The following is a 26,088-nucleotide window of genomic DNA, read 5'->3' on the forward strand; positions in this document are numbered from 1 at the left end:
TACATTCAGAACAAGCTACCTGAGTGATCGCTTTACCGGTGTCACTCAGATTTGTGGAAAGTTTAAAATGAAAAATTGTCTAATATTTAAAAATAAATTCTGTATTTAACTGCGCCGAAATGGAATACCCACCCTCAAAATATTGTAACGTATTGATGCTAATACAAACATCAATATAATTTTAAGAGGAGGTCCTATTAGGTTTTCTTGTGTAAATTCTTCAAAATTTCAAATTCCAAATTTGCAGGTCAAATAAAACGAGTCTTCTAGCTCAAAAGTTAGAAGACTGAAAAGTGTAAACATAAAACACAACCTTAAGTAAATATCAAAAACGAACGAAAAGTCTCTCAAGTGCTAGAGAAAATCCGAAGAAACTTTAAGGTGGCTATAATGTACTTAAGTATTATTTATTTTCCCTTTTCATTTATTTGTGTACAATAAACAACTGATTCTGTACGGAATGTGCAGTCATCGTCGCTCTTTGCTTAAGCAAATAAAATTTGATAAAATCTCAAATACATTATAGTTTATCACATAAGTTTTATATGTATTCGCACAGTTACTTAAGCTAGTGTATGCATATTATAATTAGGCCTTATATTTTCCTACTTTTGTTGCTATGCTTTGAAAAAGAAAGCAGCTACGATAATGGTTATTAAAAAAGTATGTTGTTGTTTTTTTTTTCAAATTGCCAAACAAACTAATTTTTGATTCTTATTATTAAAATAAGATCCCTCAAAAAAAATTATTTAGTTTTTGGCAAATTGTACTGCCCAGTTATTGTGAATATAACACAAATAACAATAAACAAACTGCATTTTAAAAAATAATGTATATTCATAAGTGGCCGAATTATGATACTCAATTGACGAACAACAAATTCTCATAAAGAAGCTTTATATGGGACTTGATGAGTAATATGGATATTAGCGATATTAGTGTTTAAAACATTATGAGTGTACCCATGATGTTGTATATTTTTACTGCATTACACATTTCAGTAATCAGTAAATTTTTACTGGTTACTGAAAAAAATTTCAGTATTCAGTATATCTTTACTGGTTACTGAAAAAAAAATTCAGTATATCTTTACTGGTTACTGAAAACTTTTTCAGTATTCAGTAAAATTTTACTTTCTGTAAACAGTAAAAAATACTGGTATTGCAAATCTTACTGAATACTGAAATTTTTTTCAGTAATCAGTAAAATTTTCAATCAAAATGCAATTTTAGTAAAAAATATAATATTTAACTAAAATTCTCATACAACTATTATCATAATGATCTCTTTTACTATATTTCTATTAATAATCTAATATTATACAATATAATAATTGCTCCCAATACATTTCTATTGACGGACAAATTCTTGTCTTCTGAAAAAATTTACAATCCCAAAAAGTAAAATTAACCTCATTATAGCTAATTGTGATGATAAATATGTATAATATTCAAAAATATGTTAATAAAAGAATTATCAGTAAATTATAAGAATGTACGGAATACTGTAAACACATTTTCAGTAATCAGTAAAATACTGCAGTCTTTTGCAGTAACCAGTACATTTATTGCAATATTTTGCAGTAATCAGTAAAATTTACTGAATACTGAAATTTTTTTCAGTAACCAGTATAAACTTACGGAATACTGAAACATTTTTCAGTAAACAATAAAAACTTATTTTTACTGCATTTTTACTGGTACTGCAAAGTGCAAAGGTTTATGGTCAAATGAGGTCTAACTATTTGGACGTAGGCAAAAGCTTAACATCGACAAAAAATATATATACTTTAAGGTCAGTAAATGAAAAATATTTTTTTATTCTCTCCACTAAAGTGGTTTGGGGATGACCGACTATTATTTTTCACTTATTTAAACATTTTATTTTTAAATCTTCGATTTAGGCTCATATTTTTGAAGCTCCCGGCAACACTAGATATCCCAATAAACTGTTGGTTGTTATTAAAAAGGATGATAACATTGTAGATGTTAAACTTAATATTACTCTGAAAGTTTTTTTTTTAATGTATCTTAATGTTTCAAAAATATTTTTTTATGATACACTGTACCTATTTTGATGCGAACTCCATGCATTACTTATTTAAATCAAATTAAAATCAGAATGCCAAGATTATTTGCTTCTGAATATCAAAATATAAAAAAACTAACGTGTTTAACTTCAATCCATGAAATGATATAAAATGCACCTGATATTCCAGTTACACAGATTTGATTATTTTTAAGTAAATCTGATTTACATTGGTTTCTATTTTATATATTACAAAAACTGAAAATCAAAAATAAAACAATTGTTAATAGCTTATTGATAATGATCCCATTTGTCCAATGCATCGCCCCTCTTCATCAAACGTGGCTAATGTTAGACGTGATAGCTTATTACATAGCACTCCATTGCCATTATTTTGTATTGGATTCGGTTCTGAAATGTAAGTAAAGAATTATTTTGTATTAGCGAACAATTTAAACATCTATATAAAGAGCTGAAATTTTTAAGGTTATTGATTTCCCAGCAAGTAGATCCACTAAGAAGGAATAAATCTTTAAGGTTTAAAATGGGTAAATTCGGTAACCTTCCTGTTATATAGCTTTATAAAAGACTTTAGTTACGTTTTTATAAAATTTACTTTATTCATACGTAGTTTACAAGCGAATAAGAATATGATCAAAAATTCTTATTGAAGTTACTAAAGAGAGTACTAAAAATAACGGAATTATACATGTACTACATGATTAAAAAACAGTGGGTACTTTTATAAATGTTCAATACATAACATTTTCCCCTTTTTAAATGAGCCTTACAAAATATGTAAAATAATTAATATTAATTATAGAAATTTGTTTCGTTTTCCTTTAAGTTTACAAGTCATTATTACAAAAAAAGGCGAAAATCAAGTAAAAGCTTGTAAAGGTGATGGTAGGTGGAATTTTGCTGTAAATGGAAGTGGACACAGGGGCGTGTGTGTCAGTTTTTTCAAAAGCTAAGTATTTATTGTATTTTTCGAAATATAGTAAATTGCAAAAATGAATTTCTATTAGAATTAGTCGTAATTGAACCCGAAAGAGAATATAACCCCTTACTAGGTCGAAGTTGATTACCATTGCATTGAAAAATATACGACGAAAATTATTTTGAAACCAGAGGCAACTCCTAATTTTAAAAAGGCATACAATGTTCCGTATAAGTTAAGGCCCCAAATAGAAAAAGAATTAGAACGACTGGTTGGTAATGGAAAATTAATTCCCGTAAAATTTTGCAGATTTGCGTCTCCAATTGTGATCGCCTCAAAACCGGGAAATGAAATTAGAATTTGCATCGACTCTAAGGTAACAATTAATCGATTCATAGAAACAGAAATAGGCAAACTCTAAATATTTTTGTGTGATAGATTTATCAGATGCTTACCACCAAATTAAGTGAAATCTGTAATGTCAAGGGAGTGTGTTACTATTAATACTCATAAAGGGTTGTATCAATTTACAAGACTTCCCTTTGATGTTGCAAGTGCACCATCAATCTTTCAATCAGTCATGGATCTATTTTTAATAGGTATACCAGGTACTTCATGTTACTTGGATGACATTTTGATAGGAGGTTCTAACATACATGACAAAAAAATAGATTATTTCAGGTTTTGGGACATATCATTTCTCAGGATGGATTGAGGTCAAATAGCGAAAAAATTAAGGCAATTGTAGATGCTCCATGTCCAAATTTGTATAAGGGAACTGTATGATTTGCTGAAAAAAATAATAAAGTTATATGGACAGAAAATATTCAAGAATGTTTTGAAAATTCAAAAAAGTTACTTTTAAAAAACAATTTGTTAGAGTTGTACGATCCAAACAAACCTATAGTCCTAACCACTGATGCCATGGTGTAGGGTCTGTTCTGTCTCACATAGTGAATGGTGTTGAGAATCCAGTTTTGTTTGCTTCTAGTACTTTAGGTCCATCAGAAAAAAAATACTCTCAAATATTCCATAAATACATATATGGTCAAAAATTAACATTGTGCAAATTCTATTTCATTTCCCGGTTTTGAGGTGATCACTATTGGAGACGCAAATCTGCAAAATTTTACGGGAATTAATTTTTCATTACCAACCATTCGCTCTAATTCTTTTTCTTCTTGGGGCCTTCACTTATACGGAACATTATATGCCTTTTTAAAATTTGGAGTTGCATCTGGTTTCAAAATAATTTTCGCAGTATATTTTTATTATGGTCTGGCTCAGAACTAAATATTCTTGGAAATTTTATTATTTATGTTAAGTATGTATATCGTCCTCAACGATTTTTCTCCAGTTTGGATACAATACATTTAATCAACTTTGACCTAGTAAGGGGTTAAATTCTCTTTCGGGTTCAATTATGACGAATTCTAATAAAAATTCATTTTTGCAATTTACCTTACAGAAAGAAATTTTAATTTGGTCAATACATTTTGGTTGGCTACCAGTTACGGAAAGGAATTTTTTGTCAACAGAAGTTTAACTATATTTCGAAAAATACAATAAATACTTAGCTTTTGCAATAACTGACACACAGGCTCCTGTGTCCACATTCATTTCCAGCAAAATTCCACCTACCATCACGTTTACAAGCTCCGGACCTTTGAAAGCCATACCCTTTATACTATTGCACTCATCACCATTACTTAAAATACTATTTAGACCAACAGCTTCCATCATTTTCTCTACGTATTTTACTTGATTTTCGCCTTTTTTGAGATTTTTGACTGACACATTATAGCAGTATGTCCTTTTTTCTGGCATTGTAAACAAATCCAATTTTTGCAATTACAATAGTCAGCATCATGACCTGTCATACCACAGCGATAATAGGATTTTTTTGTTTGTTCTTGAGTTTGTCCACGTGAACTGTTTCGACCAGGAATGACAGCAAATGCGTTGTAGTGTTCTTTTTGTGAACTCATTACTTTTGTTTCATCTTCGGCGATTTCCCAATTTATGGCAATTTCACAAGCACTCTTAAATGTTAATTTGGACTCCGCATTCTTCATACAAATTTATCTCTTAGTGCTCGATCAAGAAAATTTTCGAAGTTACACTTTTCAGCTAATGATTTTAGCTCCACTATAAATTCTTTTATTAATTTTGAACCTTGCTCTGCTTTATTAAATTTTTGTTTACAGATGGTTCAAAGAATTTTTTTTTTAGAGTATCAACCAGATCTCTATATTGTTTTTTACAAGGATCCTCTGGAGAAATTAACTTTCGCAGTACGGAATATGCATGTACTACATGGAAACATGTACATTACATATAAGAAACTTTTCTGAAAAAGCTAAGTTTAAATGACTATAAATTAAGAATACGAGCTAACTTTTCAAAAGCCTTTGGGTAATTGGGTCTACTGCAAAATTTGTTGCATAGTGTTATTGAATTAATTATTTTTACAGCAAAAAAGAATTGGATAAAATTTGAATCTCTTCAAACGAAAAACATACATATATTTTTCCTTTATATAAGCATGTAGTACTCTAATATATGTACATTGTACACACATATGTTCATTCATATATAAATAAATTCAAAAGTTAAAACCAATTTGTTTATTTGTATACAAATTACCATAATATAAATATTACCGTTTGTCAAATTTACATACCATCATGAAATTGGTCTGATGTATTTCCCTCTAATTTTCGTTTTCTCATGTTTTCTGCAAAGTGCGATATTAAGGCATCAATCATTGGCGCTTGTTTAGAGAATATCTGCATTAACTTCGATATTTGTATTCCATTTTCCACCGCATCAAACTGAAATTATAAATGATTTTTATATTCATATTGTATTAAGTAAGCTGTGTTTTAATATTTATTAATAGTGTCCGACCGAACGTTCGGGTACGGGTTCGGAGTTCGTAAAAAGTGAGGTTCGGCCAATGTTCGGTGTTCGGCGAAATTTTGGCCGAACGCCGAACTTTTTATAAAATGTTTATCATATTTTTCATCAAAAAGTTTTAAAAATGCTGTAAACAAATTTGTTTACAGAAGTTATCATACATTCTGGCTGTACAATAAATTTCCGACATTAATAGGTACAAAAACGCCTTTTTAACAGTTCCTTTTTTCGGCTGATTTGAACTGTTAATCAGAAAGTAAAACATTTAATTTCAATTATCTAGTTTGGATTATAAATCTTTGATCTCATTTGTAACATCGAAATTTTCTAGGTTCTTATTCTCAAATGATCTAGACATGTCTGTCAGTCAGTCAGTCTCTTGAGAGAACGATAGGACCTAAACTATTGCAGTTTAATTGATATTCAAAATGGATAAAAACTGTTTACATTTGGATATGGCCTCTTTATAAGGTTCGCTTTAGAAAATGACTTACGTTCATAACAGGCTTAAAAATACTAGTATTTTTATGAAATTGTATTAAATTTTTTATAAACCAAAATTTAATTTAAAACGGCAAATTGAAATTTCCGATTTGTGTTAAGAATTGTAAAATTCAAAAAATAAAATTTATTTTGATTTTGATACATATTTAAAACGAAATTTTGATCACTTTGAATCACAATATGATCATGTATAACAATATTATGATAAATACAAAAATATCATGATGAAATATTTTGACGGATTTCATAATATGATATTTTAAAATTGTAACAATAACGATAATATGTTTTTACCACAATCATAATTTTAACCACAACCATGTTCGTGCTCTTAGAGAGAATTATATCATTGTCAATAAATCGTTAAAAAAACAAAAATAAAAGTATTAAGATATATGCATTTTACAAAAATGGTTTGTTATTAGAAATTTATCAGTCTCTGGAATTCAGAATTAGTTGATAATTCACCCAATTGCTAATTAAAGACCCTCTTCAAAAAATCTTCCGGATGTTTATATTTTGGTTTTAAATATTATAAATTCATTACTTTTTAATCATAAATGCGTTTTTCATTTAAGAAAAAAGTTCGTTTTCACCGAACTTTGAAAACCGAGCAAAGTTAGGGTTCTTGAAGGTTTATTATAATTTCATTTGATTAAAATATATTTCTTTTAAATTCTAAAATAATACATTAATAATTTATTTATTTCTTACTTGATAAAATTTAATATATACTTTTATTCTTAAGAAATAATTCTTATTCTAATGCCACGATCGTCAACTCCTATATACAGTTCGGTGTGCTATCAAGTCGTACTGTCATAAAATACTAAAGTTTTATGATAGTTTTAAAAAAAAAAAATTTGTTGTGCTTCAAAGAAAAAAGTGTTAAAGTAATAACACCTTCTATGATATGTTTATAGTTTTGTCATAACTAAACAGTGTAATTCAAAGTCGAAAGCCAAAAACTCTTCATCGTTCCGGTGAAAATATTTAGAAGTTGCAGCAATTTTATTTTATTAATATATTTATGAAAGTTATTATTTAAAAAAATTAAATTGAAAAATAAAAGAAAGAAAATTTTGTTTGCCTTTTCTCACTGACACCCACAGAACTTAATACGTTCTGTGGGTGTCAGTGAGAAAAGGCAAACAAGTAAGAGTGCTATATTCGGCTGTGCCGAATCTTATATACCCTTCACCATAGTGTATTTTAAACATCTTTTATAAATTTTAAATTTTTTCCCGACTACATTATTATTACATCAAAAGCTAAACAAAAAGAACAACAACAACGCTAAACGAAATAAAACACAAAATACACAAGGCATCTAAACCAACAGACATCTAAACATACACAACGAAAAACACAGAAAAACAAAAATAACAACGCAATGACGCCAACAGCATCCAAACCAAGGGTGCCCAAGCCCTATGCATTTCGTACTCTTTTGTTTTTGTAAATGCGCTTAGCTATAGACAGTGTGTTTTCTATACACTTATATGCGCTTAACACTAGTAATACGTTGTTGTTGTTCTTAACAGTATACAAGCAACAGTATAAAACAACAACACTTTCGTATTCATTGCTGGTAATTGACGAGACGTAGATTTTGTTTTTGTTTATCGTAAAAAAAATTGTTTTAAAAAGCACTTAGAAAAAATTTGTGTTAGTTTTAAATTTCAAACTTACATTATCGTATAAAAATTATTGTAAAATAACTCACAATCTACTCTCATATAATTAAAAACGTTTTAAATACTTTTTTCTATTCATTAAAAAATATATTTGCAAAACAAAAGAGAAAATTATTTTATACAAAAAAATACACAGCTAAAAACCAAATACATCTACACACACGTGTACATCTTTTTCTATATACAGTGTTGCTTTTATAACCATTTTTTGATGAAATTTTCAGAGGTTGTCTCGGATTTTTGCTCATATCTCCGTTATTTACCGACCGATTTTGCTGATTTTAAATAGCGATCTTCTCGAAAGCATGTCTAATAGAATTATTGAAGATTCGGTTCTCGCCGATATCTGGGGTCCTCTAAAAACTGATTTCAACAGACAGACGGACATGGCTTAATCGACTCTGCTATCTATAAGGATCCAGAATATATATACTTTATAGGGTCGGAAAATATTATAGAAATTACAAACGGAATGGCAAACTTATATATACCCTTCTCACGAAGGTGAAGGGTATAATAACAGGCGTCAGAAAATATTTCCGGCTTAGTCATAAACAGCTGTTTATGTTTTTGAACAACAAATATATTTTCAGTTTTATAAAAAAGGATTGTATAATCCACTATTATATTTATTTATGTTATATCAGTTTTTGACTTGCTTTTGCCATTTTTACTAAAAATATTTGTAATATTTGTAGCTGATTCAAATTTAAAATAGCACACTAACTTATGAGGGTTGCCCACAGCAGTCATATTTTTTCGTGTTATTATATTATGATATATGACTTTATGAGCACCGTGTGAATCCCCTAAATGTATTTTGGCAGTTACTCAATTTACACACTACTCCACGCATAGAAAACACAATTCAGTCTCATTTGAGCTGTCATAGAAGAAAGTTGTGTCGTCGCTCGTTTTTTGCTTTTGCAATGAAAATGAACGAAAGTATATTAATGAAGGGATGGATAATACTAATAACTTGTAACGTAGAAATAGTCTCGAGCCTTTTTCTACATACATGCATATAAAAAATTATATTTGTATTGTATATTTCTTATATTTAGTTTTTCCCGCTACTTAAATAAACCCCCCTATTGTTTCCTATCAATGTTGCCACAACAAACGTTTTTTTCTAACCCAAATTCGAATAAAAAATAACCAAATTAAGAAAAAAGTAAACAAAATTATTTTTATTTGTTTACATTTGGACATTAAACTGCTAAACTGCTATTATGAAGACAGTTATAAGCGTTAAAGTAACTTTCTGTAGGGGATCTTATATAAGACGTATAGTCAATGGTGGACTAATTCTCATAAAATCTGACAGAGATATTTTAGTTCCTTTAAAACTTGATTACGTTGAATTTTGTTGCTATATTGCAGTACATAGTGAGCTTTAAAGTCATTTTCTGAGGAGACTTTTTATGAGGGATAGAGTCAATTATATACCGATCCTCATAAACTTTGGCAAAAATACATTTCCAAAAAACTTTTGAATTTCAACGATATACATGCTTTTTAAAGCCATAAAGTAATTCTCTGAATAGGGCATAATATGGGGGCAAGGTGCAACTAAAAATATTTTGACAAAATATTTCAGTTTTACATTCATAACTTCAGCAATATTTGTAAACGTAATCTATCCAAATTATCCGACAAATTGACCAAAATTTAGAATTTAAGACGGTAAAATAAAAACAAGTATACAACATCATCTAGAAAATGTAAATTAAGAACTAAAAGTCATGGTTTGATATTTAGTAGAAGTCAAAGGTCATGAGTATGAAATCTTTGCATATATCGCGATTATTGTTCGTCGTACGAGATTAGATGTTATTACAACTTTTGTAGACAATACAATTTAATTTTCCTTAGCTATGTTACTTAAAATATCAGTTGATTAATACTTTAAAGATATTGTGATACTATTCTTACACCAATTAGCAGAAAATACTTTATTAATTCTTATTAAATCATTTATCTTAGAATTTCGTCAAATTAGCACAGTATCTGTTTATGCAAAATTTCAAATAGGTACAGAAGTTGCAATTGTACTTTAAATTAAATTTAGAGGACATAATCTACTAAGTACGTAGACTATTCCCACCAAATTCCATAAAAATCGAAATGCGAAATACAGCCTACTTCGTTTTTTCATATAAGTACCGCGAGTTCTTTGCATAAGAAGTTCCAATAGAAATATTAACGGAAGGACGGACGAGTTTGAATCGACCCAAAAAGCAATTTTAAGTTTATGGATGTACCAAAGGAATAGAGAGGATCAATTATTCACGGTGTTAGATTGGCTAGTGTAAATAAAATAACATTAATGTGTTGTTATGATTTAAATCAACTCATTTAATATGTGGATAATGTATAGGTACTTTTGCTAAATCCTAAACCAATTAAGATATCGAAAAATACCTTTGTGCACATAAGTATAACCAGTAGATGTACAAATTGCAGTAATAAAAAAATTTCGAATAGTAAAAAAATCCACATATTACCAAAATTCAAAACAGGGACGATATGTTTATTTACATAGTTGTTTTAAAACTAAAAGAGGTTTTTTTAAATTTTATTTTTAGAATAAAAGCAACCAGCATTTAGTTCAATTGTTTGCAAAAAATAACCAAAACGAAAAAATAATTCACATATACGCATGCAAAATAAAAATAACCAATTTTGGTTAATAATAACCAAAGTGGCAACGCTGTTTCCTATACACAACTTACAAATATTCAATCAAACCTAAATCTTTCATATACAACTTATACCACATTCATTCGAACATGTTGGTTTCATACACAACTCATTATACTTAAAGGTATATATAAGTAGATCAATCAATTGCATTGTTTTTTTGAACAGAACACGTTAAATAACAATAGAATTCCCATTTAGTTTATTTACAAATTAGTATAAGGAGATCAGGTTGTGTTACATTCGTGGCATTCACAGAATACGAGCACCTGCTAATAAAGACTCGAAAGTTATTAATGAAATAATTGAAGAGCCAACTGATTTTACTTTGTAGAATCAGTTGTATTTTTGAAACTAACACTTAGCCTTAGGTTGAGTGTTAGCTAATAAAGTTTCTTACAGTAACTTCGGTCGCCTGTTTTTACCGTGGCTTCGGTCGTCGGTTCTTACAGTGACTTCGGTCGCCTGTTCTTACAGTGACTTCGGTCGCCTGTTCTTACCGTGACTTCGGTCGCCTGTTCTTACAGTGACTTCGGTCGTCGGTTCTTACCGTGACTTCGGTCGCCTGTTCTTACAGTGACTTCGGTCGCCTGCTCTTACCGTGACTTCGGTCGTCGATTCCCATAGGCTAAGAACTTGCCGAAACCCGATCCTGAGTTAAGTCGGCTGCAGCAATAGCCGATCCCACCGAAAACCCGACCCAAGCCGAAATATACTGAAATCCGAAGCTAAAAGCCGATATAACTGCCAATCGTTACATCTTATCGTAGCTATTCACTCGTATTATTTATCTTTGAAATTGTATTTTAAAAAATAAAATTCAATAAATAGATTGTTTAAGTTAACCCTTAGAAAGGGTAAATATATCGTGTTATTACTTAAGGTTTGTAGGTCCGTAAGTCGACCCTGGACGCGACTAAGTTACCTCAGCCGAAGACAAAACCACGTTACAAACTGTTGTACTTTTTTACCATCTACACTACATATTCAGTAGTTTTTAGAGTTATTAACTTTATAAAATGTTTTTTCTTTCAACATAATTTGAAAATTATTATAATTAACCAAAATGTAATGTAATTTTGTTAAATCTTTAAATTTAATATGTATATGTTTAATTAAAAATATAGTTAAAAGTAATTTGTGCAAAATTTTAAGAATCTAGTTCTATAAGTTTTGTATTTAATTCATATGAGAGGCTTAAAGTATCCCATTGGAAGGCCACCCGTTATACACTAAATGTTCAGATGAATGTCAAAGTTCTTCAAGTAAAATTTAAAGATTATACTTAGCTCTAATAGTTCCTCAGATATACGAGTTTGTCTATTTTATTCAAAATGAAAGTCCGCTCTTTTTCATTAAAAATATTCAGATAAAATTTTAAGAATTTAGTTCTATTGGTTTCACATATGAACAAATTTTTGTATTTAATTAATATGGGAGGTGCCGCTCCCCCTCATGGATAGTCCGCCAATTTAAAAAAATTTTAAAATTTTAAGATTCTAACTGTAACAGTTTCCAATATAAAATAATTTTTGTATTTAATTTATAATAAAGGTACCACGCCCCCTAATGCTAGTCCGCCCACTTTTTACCCGATATAATCATATTGGCACTATAGTGACTCCGACAAAATGTAGGGACTCTAACTGTTATATTATCTCAAATATATGGATAAAAGTAGCCTATTACCTATTCCAGATATACAGGAATACGCTGTGAAAATATCAAGAAAATCGGTTCGCCGTTTTTTAGTCTATAACGTTCAAACATACAAACCTCACATATGAATAAGATACAAAATTTCGTATATCTTGAAAACTGGCGAACTTTCGATAATTTGCTTGGCATATCTCATATGTAACTATTGTAGTTGCAATTTTTAAAATCGTTGGGTTTTTATTTATATCAAAGGGGAAAAAATATTCCAAAATGGAAGTTGCTGATACTCCCACCGTTAAAAAAATATAGTTTATTCCAATATTGACGTCAGGACAATAATTAAAAAAATCGGTATTTTAGAATATTTTCTTTTAGTTGGGATCATTGGCACCTTATTTTTCCTGCATATAAAAACATAGATATTTCCCTAACATATATACCTACATAGATATTATTGCATAACACCATCCTACAGAAAGAGTAAAAACAAGTAAGAGTGCTATATTCGGCTGTGCCGAATCTTATATACCCTTCACCATAGTGTATTTTAAACATCTTATTTTTATAAATTTTAAATTTTTTCCCGACTACATTATTATTACACCAAAAGCTAAACAAAATGAACAACAACGCTAAACATACATAACGAAAAACAAAATAAACAACGCAATAAAACAAACCTACATCCAGATATACGAATAGAATTCACAAAAACAAATTACATAACTCAATGACGCCAACAGCATTGAAACATACAAAGCAAAATACACAGCTGAATAAAACCAAATACATCTACACACACGTGTACATTAGAGTGGGTCGGTCTCCATGGACAAAAAAAGTTGCGTCAGTCACCCCCTAGGATTAAAGATATATTAATAACATTTCCAAAAATATAAAAATATTTTTTTTGCCACGCCTAGAAATACCGCCCCTTTTGTTTTTTATATGCTACGTCGCCATTTTAGGTCCGATCGTAGCATATCATATATCAGTGTTTGTGGCTGGACGGCAGCTACATTTCACTTTTAGACAACTTTTTAATTCGACGTCATATTCTATGCGCGACTTCCGATATCTGGGATCCTTCCCCAAAATCAGTAATTGCGGCTATGCAGGATCAGTGTTGCCACAACAAACGTTTTTTTCTAACCAAAGTCCGAATAAAAAATAACCAAATTAAGAAAAAAGTAAACAAAATTATTTTTATTTGTTTACATTTGGACATTAAAATAACAAATTCATTTTCTGAAGTGGAACTTGTAACTATATTAAATTTCGCCGCTAAACTGCTATTATAAAGACAGTTATGAGCGTTAAAGTAACTTTCTGTAGGGGATCTTATATGAGACGTATGGTCAATGATGGACTAATTCTCATAAAATCTGACAGAGATATTTTAGTTCCTTTAAAACTTGAATTTTGAATGTTGAATTTTGTTGCTATATTGCAGTACATCGTGAGCTTTAAAGTCATTTTCTGAGGAGACTTTTTATGAGGGATATAGTCAATTATATACCGATCCTCATAAACTTTGACAAATACATTTCCAAAAAAACTTTTTCATATTGAATTTTATCGCTATACATGCTTTTTTAAGCAATAAAGTAATTATCTGAATAGGGTATAATATGGGGGGCTAAGTGAAATTGTTGACCGATATTTCGCAAGCAAACTGGGTCAACTAAAAATATTTTGTCAAAATATTTAAGTTTTACATTCATAACTTTAGCAATATTTGTAAACGTAATCTATCCAAATTATCCGACAAATTGACCAAAATTTAGAATTTAAGACGGTAAAATAAAAACAAGTATACAACATCATCTAGAAAATGTAAATTAAGAACTAAAAGTCATGGTGAGATATTTAGTAGAAGTCAAAGGTCATGAGTATGAAATCTTTGCATATATCGCGATTATTGTTCGTCGTACGAGATTAGATGTTATTACAACTTTTGTAGACAATACAATTTAATTTTCCTTAGCTATGTTACTTAAAATATCAGTTGATTAATACTTTAAAGATATTGTGATACTATTCTTACACCAATTAGCAGAAAATACTTTATTAATTCTTATTAAATCATTTATCTTAGAATTTCGTCAAATTAGCACAGTATCTGTTTATGCAAAATTTCAAATAGGTACAGAAGTTGCAATTGTACTTTAAATTAAATTTAGAGGACATAATCTACTAAGTACGTAGACTATTCCCACCAAATTCCATAAAAATCGAAATGCGAAATACAGCCTACTTCGTTTTTTCATATAAGTACCGCGAGTTCTTTGCATAAGAAGTTCCAATAGAAATATTAACGGAAGGACGGACGAGTTTGAATCGACCCAAAAAGCAATTTTAAGTTTATGGATGTACCAAAGGAATAGAGAGGATCAATTATTCACGGTGTTAGATTGGCTAGTGTAAATAAAATAACATTAATGTGTTGTTATGATTTAAATCAACTCATTTAATATGTGGATAATGTATAGGTACTTTTGCTAAATCCTAAACCAATTAAGATATCGAAAAATACCTTTGTGCACATAAGTATAACCAGTAGATGTACAAATTGCAGTAATAAAAAAGTTTCGAATAGTAAAAAAAATCCACATATTACCAAAATTCAAAACAGGGACGATATGTATATTTACATAGTTGATTTAAAACTAGAGATAAAAGAGATTTTTTTTAAATTTTATTTTTAGAATAAAAGCAAACATCATTTAGTTCAATTGCTTGCAAAAAATAACCAAAACGAAAAAATAATTCACATGTACACATGCAAAATAAAAATAACCAATTTTGGTTAATAATAACCAAAGTGGCAACGCTGTGCAGGATTAAAGAGCATTTAAACGCCTAAACACCTATTTTACGGATATTTTAAAATATTATATAATATTCACACACAACCATTCAAAAATTTATTTCAATATTATTCATATTTTTAGTGTATTAAATTAAAGAAGTTTTATTTTAATTCTATTAAGTAATAATGTTTTAATGCAAAATTTATTATTTATATTAATTGTCTGTATTATTAAACTATACTATATGAAACATTGTTTTTAAAAAAATATGTTTTTACGAAATTTTCAAGAAAGTTGTCTACTTGTTCCAGAGTACTATAAAAAATTAAATAAATAAATTATAAAGTTCACTTTGCATTCTAAATCACTGGTTTGTGCTGTTATTAATTCTAATAAGTTCAAATTTGAAGCTACAAAATGCATTTTGAAGCCCGTGATATTGAAAAAACCAAATTACCAACAAAACGCCAAGTTATTCAGTTTTTTTATATTAAAAGTCAACCGGCACCGCTATTGTTAATAAAAGTCAAAGTTTGCCGAGATATATTCAAGAAGAGATAAGAAATTTATGGAAGAAGGCAAACATACCTATTATCAGTAATACATCAATAGGAAATTATTAGTCCGACTTCTAGATTTTTACTATGAAATTATAAAAAAAAACCATAAAAATTTTGTGAAAGTAACTGGAACGTTTTATTTCGAATTTCAAAATGCAAGTGTCCATTAGAAACCAGTTATTGACCAGTGTGGACCAAGATCTTTAAACATTGATTTTGCTGAAAATAATCACACGGACAATGACATCATTGATCATAACTCAATAATTACTGATCCATCTCATTGCACAGTTTCGTATGTGCCATGCACCAGTGAAGACGAAGATTTCATTAATGACACCATTGATAATTCGGCAGAGGTGGAGCCAATTAAATCTCCGAAATATCATTACAAAACTTTTCATTGGCGCTGTATCGCACAAACACATCTGATCGTTATGGATCTCTTTTGGAAAAGCAAAGGAATTAGGCGACACTAGTCAACTATTTTTTAAATACTTAGATAGCCTTATTGTTGATAAAAACAAAATACAAAGGGAGCGATGCAAGTTCAGGGCAGAATCCAAAGAAGTAGCTCCCAAAAATCCATAATAAAATGTATTTCCTACGACGGAAAAAAGGATTCAACATTAAAACAAGTAAGAGTGCTATATTCGGCTGTGCGAATCTTATATACCCTTCACCATAGTGTATTTTAAACATAATTGATCTTACAGTCTAGTTAATAAAAACATTAAAAAAATTTGAGTCGATTTAAGCCGAATGTTTCGGCGGCGGCTCAAGCAACTAAATATAGTTCGGCGGCGGCTAAGCTCCGACTCGAAGCCGGTCGACTTCGACCTCTGATTCATTGCTGGTAAAGATTGACGAGACGTAGATTTTGTTTTTGTTTATCGTAAAAAAAATTGTTTTAAAAAGCACTTGGAAAAAATTTGTGTTAGTTTTAAATTTCAAACTTACATTATTCGCATAAAAATTATTGTACAATAACTCACAATCTACTCTCATATAATTGAAAACTTTTTAAATACTTTTTTCTATTTATCAAAAAATATATTTGCAAAACAAAAGGTAAAATTATTTTATTTTAACAAAAAATGCAAATCATATTTTTTTGCTGTGTATACTTTGTATGTTTGGATTCCAAACATACAAAAAAATACACAGCTGAATAAAACCAAATACATCTACACACACACGTGTACATCTTTTTCTATATACAGTGTTTTTGTTGCTTTTTTAACAATTTTTTGATGTAATTTTCAGAGGTTGTATCGGATTTTTGCTCATATCTCCGTTATTTACCGACCGATTTTGCTGATTTTAAATAGCGATCTTCTCGAAAGCATGTCTAATAGAATTATTGAAGATTCGGATATCGCCGATATCTGGGGTCCTCTAAAAACTGATTTCAACAGACAGACAGTCGGACATGGCTTAATCGACTCCGCTATATATAAGGATCAAGAATATATATACTTTATAGGGTCGGGAAATTATATTATACAAATTACAAACTTATATATACCCTTCTCACGAAAGTGAAGGGTATAAAAACAGTTATTTGGAAAACATGTTCGTATCTGTAAAAAAACTGAAGAACACGTCACAATTGTACAAGAACCTCATTCTAGATTTCTCCAGAAATCGGTAGCGGGATTGCGATTCAGAAAGCAATTGTAGAATAAATTCTGAATCTCTTTCACTAAATTATTTAGTTGCAATAAATTGCGATGGAACCGTTGTAAATACTGGTTACAAATCAGGTCTAAATGCATATATGGAAAAATATTTGCAAAGACCATTACAGTACACTTCAATGAGCTGCCACTTAAGACACTGATAACAAATATGTTTGGAAAACAAATTGGTCCGGGTATTTGGGCGGGAGAATTTGGAAGTGAATTGCTAAAATGTCACCAGCATCCTGTAAGTTTATTTTTTTATTTAATTATTTGTAATATTTTGATTACAAAACTGTTTTTTAGGTCGTTAATGATTTTCAACCCATTCTGATGGGAACTATGCCTAACAATATAGCTGATTGGAAAATTCGTGATGACCAACTCTACCTTTATCGAATAGTGTTAGCAGTGATAATGGTGATGATGTCTTGCTAGCCAAAATCCTGGACCGGAAGTACTGCACGGTGGTTAACTACAGCTTCTAGGTTGCTTCGGCTTTATGTGTCAAAAAAAAAAAAAACATCAGAAAGCTTACGAAATTTAGTTAACTTTGTTGTAAATATATACGCTCCATTTTGGTTTTTGGTTAAAAGCGAACCACAGGCCATTCATGGAAGTCGACACATTTTTAAATATATAACTTGGATCCGAGAATTGCCTGACCATATTCAAAAGATAATTCGTAAAACAATTGAACATAACAGTTATTATTAACGTCCCGAAAATATTTTAATGGCAATGTTAACTGACTCTGATCCAAATATTCGTTATCAAGGTTATGACAAAATAAGAAATGCTAGGAGGGATCCACCATCAAAAATTAGAGAATTTTCGACCACATAAACAACTTACAAAAACGTAGGTACGAACGAAATGGAATTGCTTCTTCTTTTTCTTACGATTCAGTTTTTTGTTGGAATACCTTTTTTCGATCGTTGCGTAACTGAATGCGTAAACGTAAGAAATAATTCTTGTCAGTTTCTGTTTAAATAGGCTTAAATTTCTCCAGCAATTTTCTAAATGATTTTATGCAATTTTGCACAAATAGCCAATTTTTGTTTAACCGACAAACCGATTCTCTAAAGGGGGTTTTACATTACAAAACGATAAAGTGGTTCTTTATCGTTTTGTAATGTAAACAAAAACAAACAACTGCTTACCAAAACAAAAAACTAAAAATTTATTAAAAACAGTTTATTTATTAGTTTAAAATGTGGAATAAAGAAAATAAAATAATTGAAAATTAAAAGTAATTAATTTGGTTTATTTCTCATGTTTAATTAATTTAATATTTTTTGATCATTTTATCTTTTGACATTATTAAGTATATATGTTTTGATAGTTTTTTTTTTCATTGAGAACATAAACTTATGACTTGCTGCAAAGATCTGTTCACAATCACTGTTACTACACTTTTCCTTCAAACATTTAGAAGACAAAGCTATTGCGCATCACCCCAGACGCCACGTCAGAAATACTTCTGGACAATTGACAGACGAGAATTCATTTTACAAAAACAAATATATTAAATATTTAAATATTAAATTTCGTCTCTATATTAATTGGTTTAGTAGTTATAAGCATTTAAAGACTTTTTCAAGTTGTACATTTCGGCTTTCTTTTGATGAACATTGCATTTTTAACTTATTTAGACTTATTTGAGTTAACTTTCAATATTTTTTAAACTATTTGCGCGTTAAGATCCTGTTTCTAGATTACGTATGATCAGTTTGAGCTAAAATTTTATTTGTATTTCATTATTGTAAAAAAACATTAAAATTTTATTTAAAGTATTTAAACGTTAGCTGGAATCATTATATTCAAATTAATACTAGATTTTTATACATAAATTATTTTTTGACTTGGGTTAGATCACTTGACACGAAATTGCCCATATAAGATATTTAAAATTAAAATCAAATATTTTAAAAACCACATTTTTTAAATACAATTTTATTAATTTTCATATAGCTTTGGATTTAATTATTCTAATTATAGGTACTTTTATAGTTATTAACACCAGGTCTTTCAATGACCTTTATTTGATACTAATATTCTTAAGTTTTTTAAAGTGTATAATTCCTTTATTAGAAGAAAGCAAACAAAAAATAGTATTGCAGTATTGGTGTCAAAAGCAATATCCCATTTAGGGTAGTTAAGATGTTTCTATCGTTAGTGACTGTAAATAATTTTAAAAATAATCCATGACTTAGTAGTTTCAGATCATTATAGACGGTTTAATTCCAAGTTATTTAAAAAATGTTCATGAAGGGCAACGTTTTATTGATTCGAACTTTGAATCAGCAAGATCGGCAACTCCTATACACAGTGTTTTTTGGCCGTTACTAAATTTACACAGATTACTCACACGCATAGAAAACACAATTCAGTCTCATTTGAGCTGTCATAGAAGGAGGTTGTGTGTACACTACACATTTAATAGTTTTTAGAATTATTAACTTTTTAAAATGTTTTTTTCTTTCAACGTAATTTGCAAATCATAATAATTAAGCAAAATTTAATGTACTTTTGTTTAATTTTTACCTTTAATATGTATATATTTAATTGCAAATATAGTTAAAAAGCTCAAATTTGTGTTTTTATATACATATATTTTAATAATTAAAAAAAAAAAGAGGGCAAAAAATATTTGCTGCTTTTAAACTAAAAAATATTAGTTTTGTGTTACATTAATATTATTTCTAAATATCGGTTTTCATACATGCATTTTTGTGGAGATGAGAGTATAATGATTTCTCATTTCTTTTTTTTTCGCTCTTTCACTTATACAAGTGCAAAATGTAGTAGTATATGTCTGCCGATCCCGGATCCAAAGCAATAAATAAAAACATTAATTAATTAATTTTTAATTATTTATTTTTTAGAAAGCAGTAACCCCCTATTAAAATACTTCTAACAGAATTAAAATATAAACAAGTTAGAATGCTATATTCGGCTGGGCCGAATCGGAAATACCCTCCACCAGCTACTTTTATATTTATACATTTCTAATTTATAATGTATTTGTAGAAATGACTTTTCTCATGTCTTAAATAGAAAAATCCCAAGATTTAAATCTATTACAATACAATTTATTGAACATTACAAACGCCTTTTTTTTAGTAATTTACATGTATACATGTGTGTGAAAGATTTAAGGATTTTCAAAATACATATATAATTTTGTTCTAAACAAATTGATAATGCAACTAGTTAAATACGATTAAAGTGTTTTTAGGGGCTGGACCTTGTATGGGAGATATGATCAATTATAGACAGATCGTAAACGATTCTTTAAGCTAAATTTCTGTCTATATTTCAGTCAAATTTTGTATCATAATTTAGTAACAAGTAATGTGTGTTTAAGTGATTTTCTGTTTTGCACCGACCGCACCCATGTAATGAACCGATCGTGAAAAAATTTTTCAATTGCTTTATTTGGAAATGAGTAATGTGCTTTCAAGAGATTTTCGCAAAAGGACTTTGTATGGAGCTATGTCCAATTATGAATATAAAGACAAAATTTCAAAATTCTGTATCTATATCATTATATGGTAATAAATATTATGAATCTAAGTGATTTTCTAAGTTTGTATGGAGCTATGTCCAATTATGAATATAAAGACAAATTCTGTATCTATATCATTATATGGTAATAAATATTATGAATCTAAGTCAGCCAAGCGCAGAAAGAGAAACTGTTATTGTAGTGGTGAGAAAATGCAAAAAAAACACTTAGAAAAAATATTTCCTAATTACGCTTGTTATGATCAAGTTTTAAAACAAGTAAAATGGTAAATTTTACAGATAAAATATATCCAAAGAAAAGAAAATATTAATTTCTTCACAAAGATTAGATTTTTTAATATAAAATGTTTAAAAAAAGTATTAAAAATATCGTTTTTATGTAATTTCACTATTATGCATTCCTGAAAAGTTTTTGGAGTGTATGAGTTTTTTGCAAGTGTCTCTCCTGTTTGATAATGATGTTGTTTTTACATATTTTGTTTGCAATTTCTGTATTTTTTATGCTCTTGTAATGAGTTTTATTTATGATCGGGTTATGTACGTGTGAATGGCCGAAAATCTTCGTAATTAGAACAATATGAACGCGCAACGCTGATCTAAGTGATTTTCTGGACCTAGTATTAGATCTATGACCGATTGGAAAACATTTTCACAGTTATATTTCTGTATATGTGAGCAATACTTGCACCAAATTTTGTATGGATATCTTAATTTAGCAATGAATTATGCGCGTTTAAGTGATTTTCGGGAAGTGTCCTTGTATGGGAGCTATGACCAATTATGGACCGATAGGAAAAAAATTCATAGTAATATTTCTATGCATATGAGCAATACTTACTCCAAATTTTATATGAAATCTGAATTTAGTAATGAATTATGCGCGTTTAAGTGATTTTCGGGAAGGGTGCTTGTATGGGAGCTATAACCAGTTATGGACCGATAGGAATAAACGTTCACAGTAATATTTCTGTACATATGATCAATACTTATTCCCAATTTTATATAAATATCTTAATTAAGTAATGAGTTATGTGCGTTTATGTGATTTTCGTGAAGGGACCTTGTTATACCCTACACCACTATAGTGGGGAGGGTCTTATGCGTTTGTGCTGAAGTTTGTAACACCCAAAAATATTGGTCCTAGACCTAAAGTATACCAATCGCCTCAGAATCACTTTCTGAGTCGATTTAGCTATGTCCGTCTGTCTGTGTGTCCATGTAAACCTTGTGCGCACGCTACAGGTCGCAATTTTCAAGATAATTTGATGAAATTTGGCACATACTCATTTTTTGGTTCAAGGACGAACGCTATTGAAAATGGTTAAAATCGGTCCATTATTTCTCCTAGCCCCCATACAACCGTACCCCCCGAATCGGGCCTTTAGGCTCATAATTACGTTAAATGTATTATAATGTCAACAAAAATCAACAAAAAATAGTTTTATAGAACAATAAATGACAATGCTAATTTTTATAGTGATCGGGCCTCATACAAACTCCCCTTCAGTTATTGAATATTAGGTCAAAATTAACTAATAAAACGATTAAAATCTACATAAATGACTTTGACGTAGACGTTATTTCATCTACCAAAATTTATAAGGATAGGCCCATATTCTCCCCTATGAGCCCTCTTGCAGAAAATCTCTTTTTTTGTCAACAATAAGTAAAAATATTCCACAATAAAACAAATTAAATGCTTTATTTAAAAAAATCCACAATTTTAACATACTGGTGTAGGGTATCATATGGTCGGCAATGTCCGGCTATAAATACATACTTGTTTAAGAACTATGTCCAATTTTGGACCGATCCAGAATTTTTTTTCTCTCAATTAATTCTATTGACATAAGATTTTAATTTGTAAACATTTTCAGCAAGAATCAAGATCTTGTGTAGAAAATAATATATGTTGATTTTTATGAAACTATCTTGTATAGTTTTCGAGAAAATTATATCAGAATGTGTTTATTTTTTCGATTTGTTTTAAATTTTGATTCATAACTTTTCCCGATGTGAACCGATTTTGCTAATTTTCAATACCGAACTGAACTGGATTGAATGTTTGGCTGAATTTAGTTAATTTCCATTACTTCGTTTAAACGTGAGCGTGTTTTACACAGACGGACGGATGGACGGACATTGCTAAATCGACTCAGCATTTCAAAAGGACCCAAAATATATATGCTTTGTTGGGTCTCAGACGAATATTTCTTGGTGTTACCCACGGAATGACAAACTTATATATACCCCCTATCACCACTGATGGTGGTGGAGGGTATAAATATATAACCCAACACAAACACTCTATCGTTTAAAAAGTTTTAATATTTTTGTTTGATATTAAATTTCGATATTTTGTGAAATAATGGTTTGAATTAGTAATTTTTATTATATTCTAGTTGACCAATGCAAGCAATTATTTTAAATTTGAAATAAAATCCTTGTGTTTGCTGGGTTGGACCAATATTAACACTTGAAAATAATATTAAAAAATAAAAACAATTGAAAATTTCGTTTTTCTGAAAAGGTTTTCAATAATTTTGTGGCAAAAACACAACTTTTAACAATGTTTATTGCTACAGCAGGGACTATTGGGAAAGGAATTGTGTAAGTGCTTGAATTAACGCTTAATATAAACGATTATTGTTAATTTCGCTTATATTAAGCGTTAATTGAAATGCTGTTTAATACATCCTACACCGCACTAATAGGAATGGCATTTTGATTATGTATTAATTTGTTAATAGCACTTGCGTCAATGCAATGATGTTATCCGTCTATAAAATTAGTCTATTGTATTTCTTTGGAAGCGGTATATGCTATACAAGAACAGGCTCTTTACAAAATTCGACTCAAAAAAATTTATGTATCAAAAAATGTTACCATAAATTGTTATAATGAGCAGGACATTTATCAGTTAAGCAAACGCCAATCCTTAAATATAACTTCTAGATTAAAAACTACTATACAACTTATTGCAACTTACTCGCAATGTGGTAGGGTTGATGTATTCGTATACATTAAATTCAAACGGAACTTGTACACGTGAGAGAGTAATATTTCTTACTCTCAATAACACTTCTGTTTATTTTTCTATGCTAAACAGTGCTGCCAGATTAGGGGATTTATCCCCAAATAGGAATTTTTTTAGCAAATGGCAATGAAAATTTCAGTTTGGGGATCTAGGAATTTTTTGGGAATGAACCAACACTGCTGGGGAGTTTTTGAGGTCAAAAAATTATGCATTTTTTACATTTAAAGTAGATTTAGATCATAATGTATAATATTAAAAACATTTAAGTGCTAAAATTTTTACTTTGGCAAGTCTAAAGTTTTCTTTTGTTAAATTTTACCATGGCAAGCCTAAAATTTAATGTTATCATTCTTTGTGAATAGTTGATATGAAGAAAGAAGAATATGAAAAGCAGTGTTGCCACTGCGTGTTGTAAATCTGCGTCGAATGACGGAAATCTTTTTTTAAATAGGGATAATGTCTTTGGTTCAAAAGACTGAGCAACTTTTGTATTAACAATATCTACAATAGAATAAATTTAATCACAAAGATCAAATCTTGATTTTATTTGACGAATTGCCTTCATGTAAAATTCTCTACAATCTTGAAGAATGATTGTTTTTTCTGATGCATATATCTGAGTTAATGATTCATATGCAGCAACTCCAATATAAATATCATTTATGTTTGAAAATAGGTTTTCATCTGATTCGTTGATTTGCCATACGCTTTTTCACTTCAATTTATATAATTTGAAGAATATATTTGCAATATATTAAAAACTTCACTTTTCATTTTATATAAAATTGGCTTTTCTGATTGAAAAATGACATTAAAAGAAACTAGAATACCTAAAGCATATGACAATCGTTTCAGATTTATTTAGCCAATCAGATTGGAATCTGAAGCCATTTCTTCCAGTCATCCCTAAAATAAATTATTATTTAACTAGATCTAAAAAACAATGTAACTTTTACACACTTGAAACAAAATTACCATTAGAAATTAGTTTGAATTAAATTTGATTATTTAGAAATTTTCTTATTTCTTGTTTCGTTATTTTTGAATATAAAACAAGTATGAATGTATAGTCGGGCGTAGCCGACTATATAATACCCTACACCTGTCAGTATGTATGTTAAAAATGGGGATTATTTAAAAAAATAAAGTGTTTGGTTTGTTTTTTTAACTTTATTTCGGAGTATTTTTACTTTTATTTTGGCAAAAAAAGATTTTTTTACAAGAGGGTTCAAAGGGGAGTAGGGCAAAATATGGCCCTATCCTTAAAAATGTTGGTAGGGGGAGTTAAGTCTTCTTCAATAATATTTATGTAGAGTTTAAAAGTGTTAATAGTGTTTGTAAGTGAATTTTGACCTTTAAGTCATTTTCTGAAGGGGAGTTTGTATGGGGGATAGGATCAAATGAAGCCCGATCATTACAAAAATCGGTAGTGTCATTTGAAGTTCTATAAAACTGAGTTTTGTCGACTTTTGTTAACATAATAGATCATTTGAATTAATTATAAGCCAAAAGGCCCTATTTGGGGGGTACGGTTGTATGGGGGCTAGTCGAAATAATGGACCGATTTTAACCATTTTCAATAGGCTTCGTCCTCGGGTGTGCCAAATTTCATTTAATTATCTTCAAAATTGCGACCTGTACTTTGCGCACAAGGTTTACATGGACAGCCAGCCAGCCGGCCAGACGGACGGACGGACGGACGGACATAGCTTAATCGACTCAGAAAATGATTCTAAGCCGATTGGTATACTTTAAGGTGGGTATTGGACGAATATTTTTCTATGTTACAAACATCAGCACAAACCCAATATACCCTCCCCACTAAAGTAGTGTAGGGTATAAATATGTAAATGTACCATTTACATGTATGTATGTGAATCACTTTTTTTTAACAACCGGCTTTCAACAAATTTCAAAAAATCGCATATATTAGAAAAGGACGGACACTTTTTGCTTAAGTGTTTCAAAGGGAAAATAAATTTATATGTATGTGTGTGGATCGTTTTGATATAAAA

The 26,088-nt window shown here is 29.5% G+C and overlaps 1 protein-coding gene across 4 annotated transcripts in view; it reads right to left on the reverse strand.

The window, feature by feature from the left end:
- Window positions 1–1,702: 1,702 nt before the first annotated feature.
- LOC111681978 overlaps window positions 1,703–26,088 on the reverse strand; it is a 256,570-nt gene continuing 232,184 nt past the window's right edge. For all 4 annotated transcript variants that reach the window (XM_046949038.1, XM_046949036.1, XM_046949037.1 and 1 more), the window contains exons 10-11: window positions 5,652–5,802; window positions 1,703–2,439 (exon numbers count right to left, since the gene is read on the reverse strand). In XM_046949038.1, coding sequence (XP_046804994.1) covers window positions 2,312–2,439; window positions 5,652–5,802 — 279 coding nt within the window. In that variant the 3' untranslated portion in view covers window positions 1,703–2,311. The remainder of the gene's footprint in view (window positions 2,440–5,651; window positions 5,803–26,088) is intronic.

This window comes from Lucilia cuprina, chromosome 4, assembly GCF_022045245.1.
Source record: "Lucilia cuprina isolate Lc7/37 chromosome 4, ASM2204524v1, whole genome shotgun sequence".
NCBI classification, from domain to species: Eukaryota; Metazoa; Arthropoda; class Insecta; order Diptera; family Calliphoridae; genus Lucilia; species Lucilia cuprina.